This window comes from Barbatula barbatula (genome assembly GCF_947034865.1).
Source record: "Barbatula barbatula genome assembly, chromosome: 7".
In the NCBI taxonomy this organism is placed as follows: domain Eukaryota; kingdom Metazoa; phylum Chordata; class Actinopteri; order Cypriniformes; family Nemacheilidae; genus Barbatula; species Barbatula barbatula.
The window spans coordinates 18,812,597-18,830,330 of record NC_136770.1 but is presented as its reverse complement, the minus strand read 5'-3'; the positions used below and the strand labels follow the sequence as shown (position 1 = coordinate 18,830,330).

Genomic DNA, 17,734 nt, shown 5'->3' with positions numbered 1-17,734 from the left:
GAAAAAGTTCTGTCTCCACTTATCTTCTTGGATCTTTACAGTTTGAGTTAGAAATTGGTTTATTGTCTTAAGGAATTGTCAAACACTTCTCAATCATGTATTTGGCTCATCTCTCCTGGTTAATAAACGTGGAAACCTAATGTAGCCATAATAAAATTTCATTTACATTAAATGGATTATGGTAAAACAACTCACATTATGGTGTTCCCCACCTACTTTCTTTTGTTCATGGAACACAATATAAAATACATTAAAAATGTTAGTGAGTGATTATAGTCTCAGTCAACGTTCAACATTCAAGATTCATACATTTCAACATATCTCAGTTTGTGTTCTACAAAATCATTTATATTTCTGGAAATAATAGATGCTCTCTTCTGTCTCATCTGCCCCATTTGAAGGTGTCAATGAACAGTGACGTTTTTTTCTGGCCATTTTATACAGAGGGGAGATCCTCATAGTAGCTACGGCATATTTTAATGACGTCATCTTCACTTGGTCTTAGTCCTGAGAAAACATTAGTGTGACACAGGAAAATTTATGAACGCATTACTATAATATGTGGTCCAGATCATAACGTTTATCGTTGGTATGGAAAAAATAACCACAAAGAACTCCCCGTTTCCTGTTCAGACGGGTTGGGAAGCAGATTACTTATTGAACTGCGGTGGAAAGATATTAAATGTCAGTTTGGAAAGTTAGCAGATAATGGTGCTGAATTTTCAACAGTTACCGGAACTACTACAGTCTGGAATTTATAACCTCAACATATGCTATATGGGTTACTTTTTAATATATATTTTGGTGGACTTTACCATAAGGTGCTATTTGTTAACAGTTGTTTAATGCATTAGCTAAACAATAAAGCATTTATTAATGTTAGTTCGTGTTAATTTCAGCATTTACTAATACATTGTTTAAATCAAACATGTTAACAAAAGGGTTAGGGTTAGGGCAGAATCATCCATGTGTTTTATGTGGAGAGAAACATTGTCAATCAGGACATAATATGCGTTCTCTCCAGTCTCGTCATTTGGCCCCACCCCTCTCGTTCCTAGTATAGCTTTCCTCCTGTGTCTCATTACCCACACCTGCCCATCGTTATCTCCTTTGTTAGTCTCCCTATTTAATGCCCTCTTGTCTTTTGTCTTGTGCTCGTTTGTTGTACATGTTTTCCTGGCTTGTACATGTTTCCATGTCGTGTTCCTGAAGATTACCTTGCTCATTGTTTTGATGCATGTTTAGTTAGTCTTAGTTATTAAAGCGTTAAGTATTAGTCTTTTGTTTTATGCCCCCTCGTGGGAAGTCTTTGTTTTCTGTTTTTGATTCGTGCCTCAGTTCAGTTTTCCCCCATCGTGGGTGTATTATTTGTAATTTGTCTTTTATTAAATTGCAATTGGGTTCTTCCCCTAACCAAACCCTGACATAATGCACCATGAATTAACATGAATAAGTGATATGAACAAACAGAGATTCATAAATACTGAAAAACTGAATTGTTTATTAGCTTATGTCAACTAATGCATCAAGTGTTACCTTTATTTTTAACGTTGTTAAATACAGGAAAATATGTAATTTCATGTGTATCAACATTTGATAACAGAGATTCATATGAAGCACACGCGCTATATATTTTCCACGTTTTTAATACATACACGAACACATTGTAAAATATATTGGTTAAACACTGTAAATGTGTGTAAACTATAACGAGAGTTGTGTAAAAAATGAATAGATGAAGTATTGTGCACGATATTACCAGCTAGTCTCCTCGGAGTTAATTGCGCAGTTCAGACGGTCGTGTCTACTCCAGTATTTACGGCGCTGAACTTATATGCGCACCGCGATGTGTGTGCTTTAGCTTCGCTGTCATGCAGGTGGAATTCAGTTCAGCAGCATTATGATTCAACCACACCAGGACAGACGTTTCTGCCCGAGGAAATCTGCTGTCAAGACCTGACTTCATCTATTATCCACGCGAATGCAGTCATGGCATCCTTAGCACAGCCGTGGAGTTTAAACTGCGTGTAGACGGAATACATTACAAACGACGAATCTCGGAAAAGACGCGCATCATGCTTAGGTGCTCTGCTTTTCACAGTAAAGGAGATAACACAGCCTGCATTTGGGAAAGAAAACACTGGCGTGGACGTTTCAGACATTAATCAGGTATGTCACTTTAATTTATAGGGCCGTTCAGATGCATTGCGTAATTGGACGAGCGGATTTTTGGACTGCGATTTTATTTAAAGCGTAATGCAGAGGGTTTTTAAGCATGGTACTGTAAGTGACATTATTCGTGCAATCCATAGCTGTTCCCTGTTGCTTTCCTTTTAAGGAGATCCTTTTTATAATCATGGAGGAAAGCAATACGTGTGACTCAGTTCCAGATTTGAAGGACCTGGAGGTGAAAGTTGGGAGAAAGACCCCAGAGGGGCTCCTCAAGTGGATGAGAGAGGACCTCAAAACTATCTCTCATCATCAGACGGAAAACAACGAAACAGGGAAAAAGGGCTTGGATGAGAAGATCAGAAAACTGAAGCTGGAAATGGTAAGATCTTCTCAATTATTCTCTAAATCTCTTATCAAAGACCTCCTTCGAACCCCCTGCATGCTCAAATTCAAATGGACATTGTGGATGGTGTGACAACATAAAAAGTTAAATGACTTGAACTTGGTTGCACTGTATACTGTGGATTCCACAGCCGCTGACCCATGTGTAAATTAGACTTGCCCAGCAAGTTACGCATGTCATTTTTTACCCACATGGAAGTGGTAACATACATGTCTTTGGAAATGCGCTCATTGCACCAATACGGCTAAAATACAGATAATCTGTGTCATTAAAAGGAGCGAGCACTTGATAAACATTTTATAAAACAATTTGATTCTCTATCAAAATTGTTATTTTCCAACTTCATGAACTATATAGCATCTGGCCTCTTTGATATCTGTTTGTCACATACCCATAGAATTTAATTGATTTTGTCTCATTTCTATACGATAGTTGAAAAACTGAAGCTCTTACCCACATACAGTTATTGCGATTTTTCCTAACAGAACTCCCAAGTAGAACCCTGTTGTTGTTTTCTCATTTCGAAGGGTCCCAACCCACATTCCACAAACCAAATCAACCAGACACAAAAGAATTTCTCTCAGCGTTGCCAAACAGTAAATTGAACATTGAAACAAGCTCCTAACTGTCATGCAGGATATGACAGTTTTAACAAACGGCTAAATCGCTTGCAACTGCATATCTTTGTTGATGCTCCTTTTATAGATCATATGTATTTATACTGTAACCCAATGTAACTTTATGCTCTTGGGGCAGATATGCCCTGAGCTGTATAAAGAACTGTCGTAGTTAGGGAAATTAGCTTGTTCCCCAGTGGAATGTGGAGTCATTAAGGAAATGGACCCTGATGCTGTTGCTATGATGCACTTAACTGACTTCTTTAAAGGCCTTAAATCTGTCATGAAGTATGCTACTGTACTGCCAGCTACATTACGGATTGTGAACGGCAGCTTTATTAATTTATTATTGTGACCGTTAGACATTATATGTCAGTGGTTTGCAGTATCAGATATCTGTATAGACCCAGATTTGATTCTTTGTGAAAGCCACAACAGGTTTCATTTACACTGGCGAGAATTTGCGATGAAGTGGTTTGAGACTAAATGAAAAGTATCTAGTATTTGTATTTGCATTGGGTGTAAAGATATGGTTTTGGGTTTTATATTTCCCCTGATGCCATTTCACACTGTTCCCTATTAGTAATGAACTGCAGCAGTTTGTTGTTGCAGTGTACCTCACACTGTGAGTATGTTAGTCATTGACACACATAGACTCACTGCGAAGACACAATAGTTATTGTAATAAGCTCTTATTTACCCTTCCAATGAACGTAAACCTAAAAACAACCTATTGACTTTATTAGATTTAACAAACAAACATAATCTAGCCTATTTATGAGCTTTTTAGACAACATGAAACGTTTTTACAAGTCGATATGCTTATGTTTAGAGATTCACAGATACTACATTTCTCGACAGATACCAATAGCCGATTATTTAGAGTGATATCTGCCGATACCAATTCTGAAGATGAAATTTATTTTTCTTAACTTTCTGAATGTTATGCATTCACGTAATGACTATTCATACTGATCAAACCGGTGATGTTTCCTAACATTTATTATATCCAGACCACAAATTCATTCCATTTTCCTTTTGATTGACAGAATATATCGGCCCTGATCATCGGCTGTTTTATCATCTGCCGATTGCGTTTATTGACCGTGTGTGGACATTTTCACAAATTTGGCCCTCATAAATATAACCAAACTTGCACACACATTAATTCCTTTTCGCCATAGGTGTGAGAGGGTGTGTGTCGAAATAAACTTTATGTGAACCATTACAAAACACTGAAAGTCATTTTCAGGAAGTCCAACAAGCAGCTTGTTATTTATGCCACCTGTGATATGCATGAAGAAAGAGAGAGAGGGAGGTCTCCTGAATGACTTTCAGGATCTTGGCCGCCTGTGAATGCCCCTCTCTCTCTCTCTCTCCCTGCTTGACACACAGATGGGAAACACAGGGGATGTTGTGCCGACAGATGGACGGAAGGGAGATGACTCTCCAATCTGAACGAGAGGGGAAAGAGAGGAGAGGGAAGGAGACAGAGGAATAGAGGGGCACATGGAGATTAGTTAAAAGACAAGAGAGATAGGTGGCATGCTGATATATAGGAGAACCTGTCAGTTATGTTATTTTGCTGTGTTGTAGAGCGAGGACTGGACAAGTTTTACGATTCTTCTGAAGGTGAAGTGTGTTATTTCTCTTTGGCTAGTGGCACTGTCAAACAGAAGGTTCGACCCCATATAGACAAAAAAATACAGACTTCGCCTTTAAAGGGATAGTTCAACCAAACATTCTGTCATCATTTTTTTCACCCTCTTGTCATTTCAAACCTGTGAAGAAGATTTTTTTCTAGAATGTTTGTAACCTAACAATGGCGGTGCCCATTGAGTACCTCAGGAATTATTGTATGCAAACCCCGGAAGCGAGTTAACATTTTAGTACATCCGGATCCATCGCCCAAAAGTCTATGGGTTTTTTGAATGGGTTTTGGGTAAATGGCCTTAAATAAGGTCTGCGGTTAACAAAACCTCTAAATATTTTCACGGTTTATTCTATGACCAATTATAACCCACTTGTGAGTTTTCAAAGCCTTATTGTGCCTTTAAAATGGCGGTTGCAAACAAGTTGTTGAAAGCGACCACTTCCTTTGATGCGGACGTTAGATGTCACCGCGGATATTAAGCTCACAAATAATGCAACATGGCCACAAATCTTTTAAAACGTAGATGCGGATTCATCCACAGAGTAATTACTTACCAGGGAACACATTTTTAACAAAGTTTGACAGTGTTGTCGGAGGCTTGGTGATGGTGACATTGATATCGACCGACCTTAAGTGTAGTTTACAGCATTGTGTTAGCTTTTTACATCTGCCGATTGTATTTCGTTTTCAAAGGTTCAAATGTTGTGTTAATTTGTAAAGACTATCTTGATAGACAAAACGTGTAAACATCATACACTTGTATTTGTTGAGTAACATAAAGAGAAGCTTGTCAATTTCAATATGAATCATTGAGGCAAATTTACTGCTGTGGTTTTACTTTACAGTATTTCAAGGTGGGGTTGTCAAAAATGGCAGTCAACATTCTTCACATACAATACGTGACTCAAGGATTAAAAGCCTCTTTATCTTTAAGGTGCTTTTTCCAAACTCAGAAAGCCATAATTGAGAAAATATGTGTTATTGTGAAATGGTATGATATATCAGTGCCTGTTGTAACTGTGTTACTGTGTAATAAGACAAAGTGGCCTACAGTCAGATAAATTACTACTCATTAACACACACACACACACACACACACACACACGTACACCCGCGCACACAAACACACACACACACACACACACACACACACACACACACACACACACAGCAACGTGGTGTGATATTCACCAGAGCAGGACACCAAGGCATGGAAAATGAGTTCTGCAGAGCTTCAGGGATTTGAACACAAGATGTATGGTTTTAAGGAGTGGGGGAAATGGTATTCTCCTGGCCGTGAGAATAAAGAGAGTTCTCCAGTGTGAGCTTCAGACACTGTGGAATGTTCTCCCTGAGGAGAGTCTGTGGGTCACACTGTGGCTTTGCAGACTGGAAGGATGGAAGCTTCGGTTCATAAAAACAGTGATCGTGCAACCGTATATTTTTACGGGGTTATAATGATAGTTTTCATTTGTTTAGTATAAATTCACTTTTAAATGATATCCCTGAATCTTCCTGAAAAAACAGAGATGAGTCGTCACACTAGGTCTACTGAGGATAAGGAGGATCTATTGACAGAAAATATTCTTCAGATGTGTATAAAGACCTTATATAATGAAGTGTTGTGTCTCTATCGACACAAACCACAGGTCCCCTTGAATGGAATTCAACATGTTGTTTCTACAGTAGCCCTAAATGCACAAACTGCTGTATAGCACGTTTCGTAAATACGTTATCTCCTTTGGCAAAGAAGCTCAAATGTGACAATTTCTTAGTTCTGTGTCAGCCACCGTAGTGCTTCGAAAGGGAGGTGCGGAGGCGTTGGTTGCAATTCACAACCTCACTGTTAGATGCTAAATTTCATACACTGGACCTTAAAAGAACCGTCCACTGTCCTTATGAGTCTGTCACGATTGTCAGCTGGAGTGGCCATGAACTCCAGTAGAGGGCACTCCACTGAAGACTTCATTTCCCAGAATCCCATGCTAACCGCCACCAGGTGTCTCATATCACAGACAATCACCACCAGATGATTCCCATTACCACTCCCCTATATATACTGTGTTTGGACTCTCAATCTTTGCGAAGTCTTGTTAGCCTGTCTGCATTTCTGAGCGTTTATATCATCTGTTTACCTGTTCCTACTCCTGTTCCTACTCCTGTTCCTACTCCTGTTCCTACTCCTGTTCCTACTCCTGTTCCTACTCCTGTTCCTACTCCTGTTCCTACTCCTGTTCCTACTCCTGTTCCTACTCCTGTTCCTACTCCTGTTCCTACTCCTGTTCCTACTCCTGTTCCTACTCCTGTTCCTACTCCTGTTCCTACTCCTGTTCCTACTCCTGTTCCTACTCCTGTTCCTACTCCTGTTCCTACTCCTGTTCCTACTCCTGTTCCTACTCCTGTTCCTACTCCTGTTCCTACTCCTGTTCCTACTCCTGTTCCTACTCCTGTTCCTACTCCTGTTCCTTTGACTCCTTGCCGCCTGCCTTTTGACCCTCTGCCTTGTTGATGACCTTGATTCTGCCTGTCTATGTTATCCTTGTCGCTGTTGTATGACCTCTGCCTGTTTGACCATTCTGAGAGTAAAGCTGCATTTGGATCTTACCCTAAGTCTCGGAGCAGTTCATGACAGAGTCAAATATATGGGATTTTTTCATTATCCTTTTTTTTATCTAGCTGCTAGACTGTTTGTTTTACTGTAGGTGTTAGACTATATGTGCTGTCACAACCACACACATTCAGATGGATAGTTAAGCTATTGTGTCACTTCTGACATTTTCTGTCTCGTCACAAGTGTTGGGTTTTAAGACTGAATATCGGTTTCAAGGTATACCGAGGTTTAAAAGAGATATGGTTTCAAAACCACTTACATTTTATGTGATACCTTTTCTAAGGTATGAGCTGTGTTAACAGAAAAAAGAAATAATTAAATCATGTAATTCAATGTTTGATGTTTATGTCTAATATATATGACAAAAATTAGTTTTTTGAAAGAATATTGTAATTTTAAGGCTTTATTTTTACCTGACACACATGTTTTATATGTTGGTTCAAAATGAAATGTATTCTGTCCAGTTGAAAAGTTGTTGTTTGTATATGCAGACAATTGGAAATAACATATTTAGTGTTGTAATAGTAATACTGTGAAACCGTGGTAATTTTGAGTAGTTATTAGACCGCCAAAATCTCATACCGGCCCATGCCTAGTGTCAACTCTTCTTGACACCTGAAAGCCAAGCTGTTTTTGCACACCAGAATGGGTCTTATGTACATGCTTCCTATGAAATGCATTCAGACAGGGTCCGGTGAACCATTGCGGCAACCTGTCTAGTCGTTTTTGAAAACATGATGTTAACAAATTAGAATTAAAATGGTTTTACACTGTTTATTTTGGATATCCAAAGGGATTGGCGTTGTATCTTTAATTTTTTACAGTAATAAAGATGCAGACAGACAGGAGTTGGGCATGGCAGGATAACTGCTCACCACATCATAGCTGAGACAGAGAGAATATTTATAAGTATGTTTGTTAGTCTCAGAGACACAGATTGAGATGCAGAATCACATTAACCCAACCCAAATCAGAGCTGTTACAATCTGGTCGCAAAATATCTTCTTTTACATAGCTTTCCCTATTTACTGTACAGTGTCATAGTTTATGCTTGCTTACATTACACATTTTATCTGTATCTGTGTTCCCTGGACATCAAACCTGCAACATTTGAGCTGCTAATGCAATGCAATATTGCTTTTCAATAATTTAACACTTTTCAATATTTTCCTTTGTTTATGCATTTCGCAGAAGCTTTTATACAAAATGAGTCAAGCGATACATTTTCTTGAGCATGTTTTCTAAATTTGTCTCTACTCCCCCACCCTTCTTTCTCCCACGCTGTTATTTTCCAAAGTGTTTTACTCTCTTTTTTTCGACTGTAATTATTGTGGTTGACGTCAGTAGATCTCTATGGCCTTTAAATTACACAGCAGGCCTGCATGTATAGGATAAGAATATGACAGGCCCTGTGAACTTAAATATATTTTTTCATCCTGTTCTAAATCTGGTTATGAGATTTTTGTTGCCAGACCATTTGCTATCATCTGAAATACACCATGTTGTCAGAAAATGATGCCGTTTTAATGGATTATAATCACAGCATGACAGCTGCTCTGGGTTCATATGGCTCTTTAAATGTTTTGTGTTTTTATATCTTAAAAGGGCATCTTGCACAAGTAGCTCTTAGAGAGACGTGTGATCGTATCTGATTGGGAGTTGGTGGGAGTGTTTGATGAGAACTGATATATATTTAGCCTTGAGAACTGTTCAGCTAGCCAGAAAAGGTTTTGTAGATCACATTACATGTGGTAAATGCCTAACTTCGTAAAAATCTGAAAGTGCTGCCAAATTAAGCATGTTATTATAGTTGTAATGGAATTTCTGAAATGTTTCTTCACATTTTGATGTGATACCTCACACAATGAGAATCCATTCAAAAAAATATATAGAGAGAGGAGAAATTGCTTTGAGTCCAACTGAAGGATCAATATCATCCGGTTTTACTTTGTATTGATTTGACTGCAGGGGACCCAGAAGAAAAGGACATTCGTAGACATTCATGTGAGATGTTAATCATTTTCTATATAATATATCTAGTTCTGTAAACAATGCTGATATTCCCATTACTATTCCTGACATTAATTAAGTTACAGATTTATTACGAAATGTTTTGTCGAATTGATATTCAAAATGACTTTTAATGATCAAATTATTATTTTACTATTATTTATCCTAATAATCAGTCTGGCTAAAGGTTATGCTTTGCATTAGACATGTGCCAGATAAAGACTACTTAGACTATTTGCTGTGGGAATGAGGAAGAGCAGATGAGTGCCTTGCTAGAGAAATGTATGTTGTCAGGAAGATCTATAAATCTCAACAGCATTTATTGTAATGGACCTCCGGCTACAGTCAGCGCAGAACTCCAATCATTCTTACGAAACCCAGAACTCTGTTCAACTAAGAGCACTAATGTTCTGTTTTAATGTTCCGTTCTGTTGACCTATTGCTTTTAGTGTTAAAGATGCAATCCATTAACTTAAATAAACCAAAAATAAACAAATTTGTTATTCAGTGATTTTGGGGAAAATGTCAATTTGACATCTTTTGACTTTGATATGATTTGACCGCAATTTTATGTTTCAAACAGAAATAAAACCAAAAATTGTGGCAGAGGAAGTTACGGATTGCATCTTAAATACTGTAAATGCAAACTATGTTAAATGATTATGTTTTAACTGTAATAAAAAAAGGCTAAACATTATGAAAAAAATTACATTCATGTCCATTAAAACTGTTTTATTAAAAGATTTATAAACTTAATTTCAGTTGTTAAAGCTTTCTTTTTTTCAGCTGTGTCTGCTCTCTAAGGCAAAGCCTTTTCTTACTTGTAAAGATTTTGAAAAAGCAATTCATGCTTTTATTTAATGTAGACTGGACTATTGTAACTCACTTAATTTTGGTTTTAGCCAGACAGCTTTATCCCGCTTGCAGCTTGTTCAGAATACTGAGACTCGACTTCTTAGTGGGTCTAAAAAGAGGGAGCATGTTACTCCTATTTTATCACTACATTGGTTGCCTGTTCGTGGATTTAAAATCTTGCTCCTTGTTTATACATTTCTAAATGGTTTGGCCCTGACTAATGTCTGTGAGTTACTGACTGAGTATCGACCTACTAGAGCCCTTCGGTCTTCCAACCAAGATCTATGTTTACCCCGATGTTGAGATTTAAGTGCAGGGGTGATTGTGCATTTTGTATTGCCGCCCCCAGGATTTGAAATGCCTTTACTATCTATTAGACAATCTGGACATTTTTATTTTCTCAAGCGTATGGCTGATGGGATAGTTGCATGATTTTAGAATCTTCTTGTTTGTGTTTTTACCGGAAAGCATATTGGTCAACAGAAGTGGTAATTCAATTTGCTATACAAATAAAAATGTCATTGTCATACTGTATTTCTGGTGCCCCAGCTGCCAATAAAATCAAACTTTCGTACAGGAGTGTTGGTTTGAAAAAACTGATAAATAATGTTTTTAAACTGTAGTGACTCATCTTAGTCTACATCTTTTGAATGATTGTACGTTTATTTGTAGATATCATTGGCTAGATATCACTCTTAAAAAGCATAATTTCTAATCGTTGTCTATTTCCTCTTGTGGACAGGCTCATCTACGAGCGGCAGATGTCAAGATCCTGAACCAGTTGATAGCATTACACGAGGGCATTGAGGCAGTAAAATGGCTTCTGGAGGAACGTGGTGCCCTCACCAGCCGCTGTAGTAGTCTGACCAGCAGCCAGTATAGCTTGGGGGAGGGTCCCGACACATCTTGGAGGGGCAGCTGGAGCAGCCTGCAGGACCCCCATGATAAATTAGACAACATTTCCATTGGCAGCTATTTAGACACTTTAGCCGATGATCTGGATGAGTACTGCCCCTCCAGCGGCACTGATTCTATACTCTGTGGTACCCCTATTGGGACAGAGGTCTCCAGGGGTGCCGGAGGAGGGATGAGCGGCACCACTGGATCCGGTACAAGATCTCCACAAGTCAGTTCCAATGCTCCTAAAGAAGATGCTCAGGTTTGGAAGACATCGTCTGAGACGGTAAAAACGCACCCTTCTGTCAAAAATGACACTAATAATGCAAAGGCCAACAAAACCAATGGAATCCTGGACAAAGCAGTGAAGAAAATCGTTGGCTCAGACTCACACAGAGCCTGTTTGGCTGAGAAGCTAGGGAAGAATCTAAGCCCTAAGATGAAACCGTACAAGAATGGCAAGGTCGAGCCGGAGACCTGCAAAATGAATGGCAAAGTTCAGCTGGAGTATGATGCGCACTGGCGTTGGGTGCAGTCCCAGGATGATGTCACATTTTTGTAATGATTTACCGTATTATCAAACCAGATGTGTTGGGTTTGACCTGGTGTTGTTCTATGCTCACCACTGAGCTTTTCTTTTAATAAACCTCAATGGGCCTCAATCTCTTTAAATGGATACTTCACCCAAAAATGAAAATTCTGTCATGAATGAGTCACCCTCAAGTTGTTCCAATCCTATATAAATTTCTTTGTTCGGCTGAACACAAAGAAATATATTTGGAGTAATGGTAGGAAAATGGTAGAGATGCCCCAGAACAGTTTGCTCTCCCAAATTCCTCAAAATAACAAAACAAAACATTACACAATAAGTTTTACTACTATGGTAGTCAATGGTGCAAAAACGGAAATAACAGGTTTGGAACAAATAGAGGGTGAATAATTCATGACAGAATTTTTATTTTTGAGTGAACTATTCCTTTAAAATCACAGAGGTAGTAGTTCACTAGGAAAAACTGAAAATGCTTGTTACATCAAAGGACCGTGGTGGACTGTGGTCAATGTTGAAGAATCCAGAATTTATTTCATTAAGTTGTGCAGATGTTTGGGTTTAGATGTGTATTTTTTATGCGTGAAACATAATCTTTTCTGAAATCTAAACAATTTTAGTAATCAAGTATTTATTAATGAGTCACATTGTCTTTACCAAATCACTAGTTTATTGCGTTCTTCATTATTTTGTATTTGTTTTTGTTTTATTCCTGTCAGATATTTTTCTCTTTTAAGCCTGTATGAGATTTAATGCTGTCAAAGTCTTCAAAAACTTAAAAGTTAACATATATATAGAGATTCATCACAGCAATGATGCACAAATGCTCACATTTATAATTTCCCCAAAATATCAGAGTGGACCAAAGCTTTAGCTAAAACAATCCAAGAGGTTAAAATCACAAATTATTTTGTTACTTCATAGAGTGAATATGTTTTTTTTACCCTGTTGCCGACCATTTTGTCCTTGCTGGTGATTTCAACAATGGACAATATGAAGTGTGGCACTTTCTCTACTCAAATAGGAGGGAATGTTTAAATCATACCCTGTTTTACTACCAAAGTATTACATTTCTCTGCATTGACTGCATTGACATCTTAGTGTGGGGTTCTTTGAGTTAACATCTAAAGGTCAAAGAACAAACCCATTCTGAATACCAAGCATGTTCCCATCTGTTACAATGTCACCCATTTAAACACCCTTGAGTTGCCTTTGACAATTACTTGTACAATCACATTACTTAAATATATGATATTGTTAATATGTGACTACTTGTCTGTCAGAATGCTTATGTAAAAAATCAGTAAAAATGCTGTAATATAAATCTAATGTAAATCAGGTAAAGTGGGTTTGCAGGAGCGAACCGACATCCAGATCATTTAGTACCGACAACACAGTCTCATGGAAATTCATAACTATTTAGCATTTTATCATATTTTGTGACAGTTTGTACGATCACATTTGTACAGTTTTGGGTGGACCTTTAAGATGCTTTTTCCTTGTGTGCAATTCACATCATACTTATTAATAGGAACTTGCCACCCAAATAGTTATGTTTTCCCTTGAGATAAGTTTGGTTTTGTGAAAGCATATCATCTCTGCACAGTTCCATTGGAGTCATATTCTTCACACTATACAAATGCATGGAGCTCAGTGGTCGCGCTGTGATCTTTGCAAATCTTTGTAAATGTATGGATGACATTTAGCACCTAAAGTGCACTTTTAATTTAAAGTTGCTTAGAGATGGCTAGCTGTCCAATTCATTCATCTCTATATATGATGGAACTATATTTGGATTGTCACAGTGTTTGCACTGAATATGATCCTGCATTGCCTATGTCTGTATGCAAGATGAACTGCATTGTGGTAAAATATTTGTTTTATCTAATACTGAACTGCAGTACTATCGGTATTCGCAAAAATAACATAGGCCGTTATATGTAATATGGTACTTGATATCATTTTAAACATGTGAAACCTGTGTATTCAGTTTGTATATGCACTTCTGACTTTGTTTTGTGGAGAATAACAGGACAGTATTCTAACTAAACTCTGAACAGACTATTCTCTTCTTCCGCACACCCACTCTAAGTTAATAATGGCTGTGCCTTTAGGAAAGTGTTTCCATGACTACTGAATATGAGCGCAACTTGTGCGTGTGTGTTTCTCAGCTGTTTGGTTTGGAAATGGAGACAGTACAAATCTCAGAAGCCACTGTGTGAAGAGGAGGTGAAAAGATGAATTTTGGCATGGAACAGGTGAAGATATTAGTGTGAGATGGTACGAGCATGATTCAGGAGAGGAGAGAGAGAGAGTGCATTTGAGACTTGAGACTTGCACTGGATGGAGAGAAATGTAATAAAGGATACAAAAGGAAACATTATTACAGAAACCTCTTATCTTAAGTCCTACGTTTACACAAAAATGAACGTTCTTTCATCATTTCCTCACCCCCAGGTCTTTCAAAACCTGTATGAACTTTTTTTGTTCTGCAGAGCACAAAAGAAGATATTTTGAAGAACGTTGGTAACCTAACAACATCGGCCCACATTGACTTACTGTATATATGGACACAAAACCACTGAGACAATTCTCAAAATATCTTATTTTGTGTTCATAGGCTTTATTCTAAAATCTCAACCCTCACTCAGTGAGGAGCATGTATAAAATAAATTCTTAGTGACAGTTTACCACAAAATAAAATGTTACACTTACTCATGTCATATCAAAACTGTTTATCTTTCTTCCGCAGAACACACAAAAAATAAATGTTTAACTTGGACCCGTTTACTTGGTTTTGTGCTCATACTATGCAAATGAATGGGTGCCGGCTACCAACTTTCTTCAAAATATATCTAATTTTGTGTTCCGGAGAAGAAAGTAAGTCATACGGGTTTGAAATGACAAGAGGGTGAGTAAATGATGACAGAATTTTCATTTTTGGGTGAATTATTGCTTTAAAGTTCAACATTGTAAATGGATGTATGGATGCATCTCTTTTTATTCTAGTCAGCAGTATGCGCTAACTCCTTTTAGCAAAACTAATGACAGCTTTCGTTTTAAACAACTTATTTTAAAGCTCTTGCATTGACAATTTTGGTGGCAAAACAGCACAGCAAGATCTCAATTTACTTAATGGGTTCCAAATGAGAGATTTGTGCTTAGTTAGCATGTCATTAAACCCTTCTTGTTAAATGGCCTGTGTTAGTTGAATGCAGACTACCTAAGCATGTGTGGACCTCCTCAGCCTATTAAACTTTTTTGAGTTTAAAAAAAGCTTTCTGGGTTTATCTGTCGGTATGAATCCCACGGCTGTCAGTTTTGGGGTCTATGTAATCCTGAGAAAACATGTATTGACTGTTTTTGACATCTGATTATGACACAAGTGTGCACAGGGCAAAGAAGTTTCACATTTTATTTCCTACTTAAGCAAAATTGTTGGCAGGTACGAATACACTATGCCAAATTGTTGTCAGCTATTTAAATTAGACCGCCTTAGAGGAATCTATATATTTAGTATTTTGCCAAACCTGTACTAAAAAACTTCTTACACTGAAGTCATCAAAAGAATTCTGTAGCCTATGTTTAAAAAGAAACATTTATGGTGGCCATCAGCCAAAAAAGTATCGTGAAAAATATTGAGAGCTCCCTGGAGACAAACCGAGGACCTGAAGAAGGCCTTGGTTAAGCAAAAAAATACATTAATCTTAAGGATACCGTAAATGTATCCAATACTGTACGCATGCTCACATGTCCCATAACAACTTGGTCCACCTTTTAAAATGATGAAAATCTATAGGTTGCCTCATGCTTCACCTCTTACAACAACTCTATGAAACGTTTCCCAAACTCCATTTAAAAGTGTCTTCACTTGGATTAATATGCATGTCCCGTACTGTAAGACTCTGCTAAGATGCTTTAAAGAGGCTTTTGACTGCTTTGGAGAACAATTTGTAGGGGAAATGCCAGTATGTTTTTTTCTTTCGGCCTAGAGAAATGAGGAACTCAGAAGATGAAAGAAAATCGTCCTTGGTTCCTGTAGTGCCCTTGATCTCATGCTACTGTTTGTCATCGCCTGACTATAACTCAACAAAAGGGGAGCCACTCAAAGTTAACACATTTTTTTTCGCTTCTTACATCCTGTTTGCCCAAAGAACTGTATGAATTTTTTTTATATATTTGTTTTATTGCAAGAATGCAAAAGTATACCCTTGCACATCTTGTAAACATGCTATTAAAAAAACATTTATTTTTGTGGTTTAACAAACAATGTAGGACTGGTTTCATCTAAAACTACATGTAAAACTGTGATGAAATCTAATTTAGGCTTGGACCCCTCGTTCCAGAAAGGACGAATTGCAATTGCACAGAATATGTAAATATGACAGGTAAAATATTTACCAACTGTTGCCATAGCAACCTAGTCCTCCTGTATGGCTGTGACCTAAGGGTTATTTTACTGTTTAATTATGCAGTAAAAGTTGTGTGATGGAAAGGCCTTATAATAAACCTCTGCAGTCTTTGTTCAATGTGCATAATATTGTTGCATATTTGTTTTGTCTGGATAGAGGAATGTTTGGCGAGTTCACCACTAACCACACCGGCTGGTGAAATACTGATCATATCCCAGAAGCCACAGAGAGTCACACAAGAATTGAAATTTTGTAAAAATGAGGACCATGTGATTTACAGATTGAGCACAAATATTAAATGATGTCACTCAGAGCGTAGATATTTTTCACTGACTTAAAGAGCATTAGTGAGGGTTCTGAAGCAAAATAAATATCTTTACAATTATACTTTACGTTTTTGAAGGGATTTCTAGCAAATGCATCCCCTTTGCTTGCAGTCTGGTAAAACCCCTTTGAAAAACCACGGCGAGGACACAGATTTACAGAGATTCGCATGAGAGATGATAATGTTTCACTGCGCTGTTATTACAGGTTCCGTGTATAACTCTCAGTTTCAGATTCCATTGGTGTGCTCAGCCATAATTTTCAAAAAAACACCCGAGAACCGAAAAGGTTTTGGCACCTGTAGTGTAGAGTTAAATCTTATGATTTACAATGACTTTGACGCCTGCCACGAAATCTCATTTTCCATTCTGGTTGTCCATTTGAGAAGCTATTTTGGTTTCGATCTTTTATCCAGGGCTTACTTGTGCTGATTTAAAAAAAGGACGTCTGCAAGTATTTTCCAGATAGTAGATGGAAAAACTACAAATCATGTAGAATGTCTGTGTAAATCAAACTGACGTGCAGTAATCAGGCCTGTTTTATGTACAGTACATTCTACAATGCTTGCTCAAATATTTATTATGAATGTGCAGTGGCGTTTTATGATGTTTATTGCTAAATTATTTTGTAATAAAGCAGCAGTTCCCAGTGGAGCTATCTCACACTGAGAAACTGTTTAGTTAACCACGTGAGACAGACAGTAATGTCGTAAGTCTTTCCCTGACTGTGGCCTAACCGCAGCTTGCCTTTCTTCGCTGCCTTTTTGTTCCGGCGCACAACAGCAGAAACATCCCCATCCACTATAGAGCGAGAGAGAGAAAATCAACTTTCAACTTAAGTTGCAAACAATTGTTGAATTACAAACTAACATTTGGTTTGTGAAGCGATTCTTTGTGTGAACTATACAGCAATGATAAATGGTAAACATAATAAAACAAATGATATAACGCTGTTAAATAATAAATAACAAGTTACAAATAGTTTGATTTATTGTTCTTGCATAAAATGGACAGAATTCCCCAAATCAAAGCTTTTTTTCTTATTCAACTTCGCATTCTATTAATATTGACCATTTAATTGCCATTTCATATGCATCTTGTGTGTGTTTCTCAGAGGCAACAACCCTTTAAACCAATGTTTTTGAACTATTATAGAAATAACATTTTATATTTTTTAGCTGTGAAACGAAGATATCACTACATTACTAAGTAAATCTCTTAACCGTTTCCGCT

The 17,734-nt window shown here is 37.5% G+C and overlaps 1 protein-coding gene across 1 annotated transcript; it reads left to right on the top strand.

Annotated features, from left to right (window-relative positions):
- Nucleotides 1–1,840: 1,840 nt before the first annotated feature.
- lurap1 (leucine rich adaptor protein 1) lies at nucleotides 1,841–13,821 on the top strand. Its single transcript, XM_079460255.1, has 3 exons — nucleotides 1,841–2,169; nucleotides 2,339–2,551; nucleotides 11,065–13,821. Exons 2-3 carry the CDS (start codon nucleotides 2,357–2,359, stop codon nucleotides 11,779–11,781), a joined length of 912 nt encoding a protein of 303 aa, XP_079316381.1. The 5' UTR covers nucleotides 1,841–2,169; nucleotides 2,339–2,356; the 3' UTR covers nucleotides 11,782–13,821.
- The last annotated feature ends 3,913 nt before the right edge of the window (nucleotides 13,822–17,734 follow it).

Bases quoted from the DNA above. Each gene is read 5' to 3' on its own strand.
- lurap1 (XM_079460255.1), top strand. From the start codon at position 2,357: ATGGAGGAAAGCAATACGTGTGACTCAGTTCCAGATTTGAAGGACCTG. The intron at 2,552-11,064 runs GTAAGATCTTCT...TCTTGTGGACAG, and splicing joins GAAAACTGAAGCTGGAAATG to GCTCATCTACGAGCGGCAGA.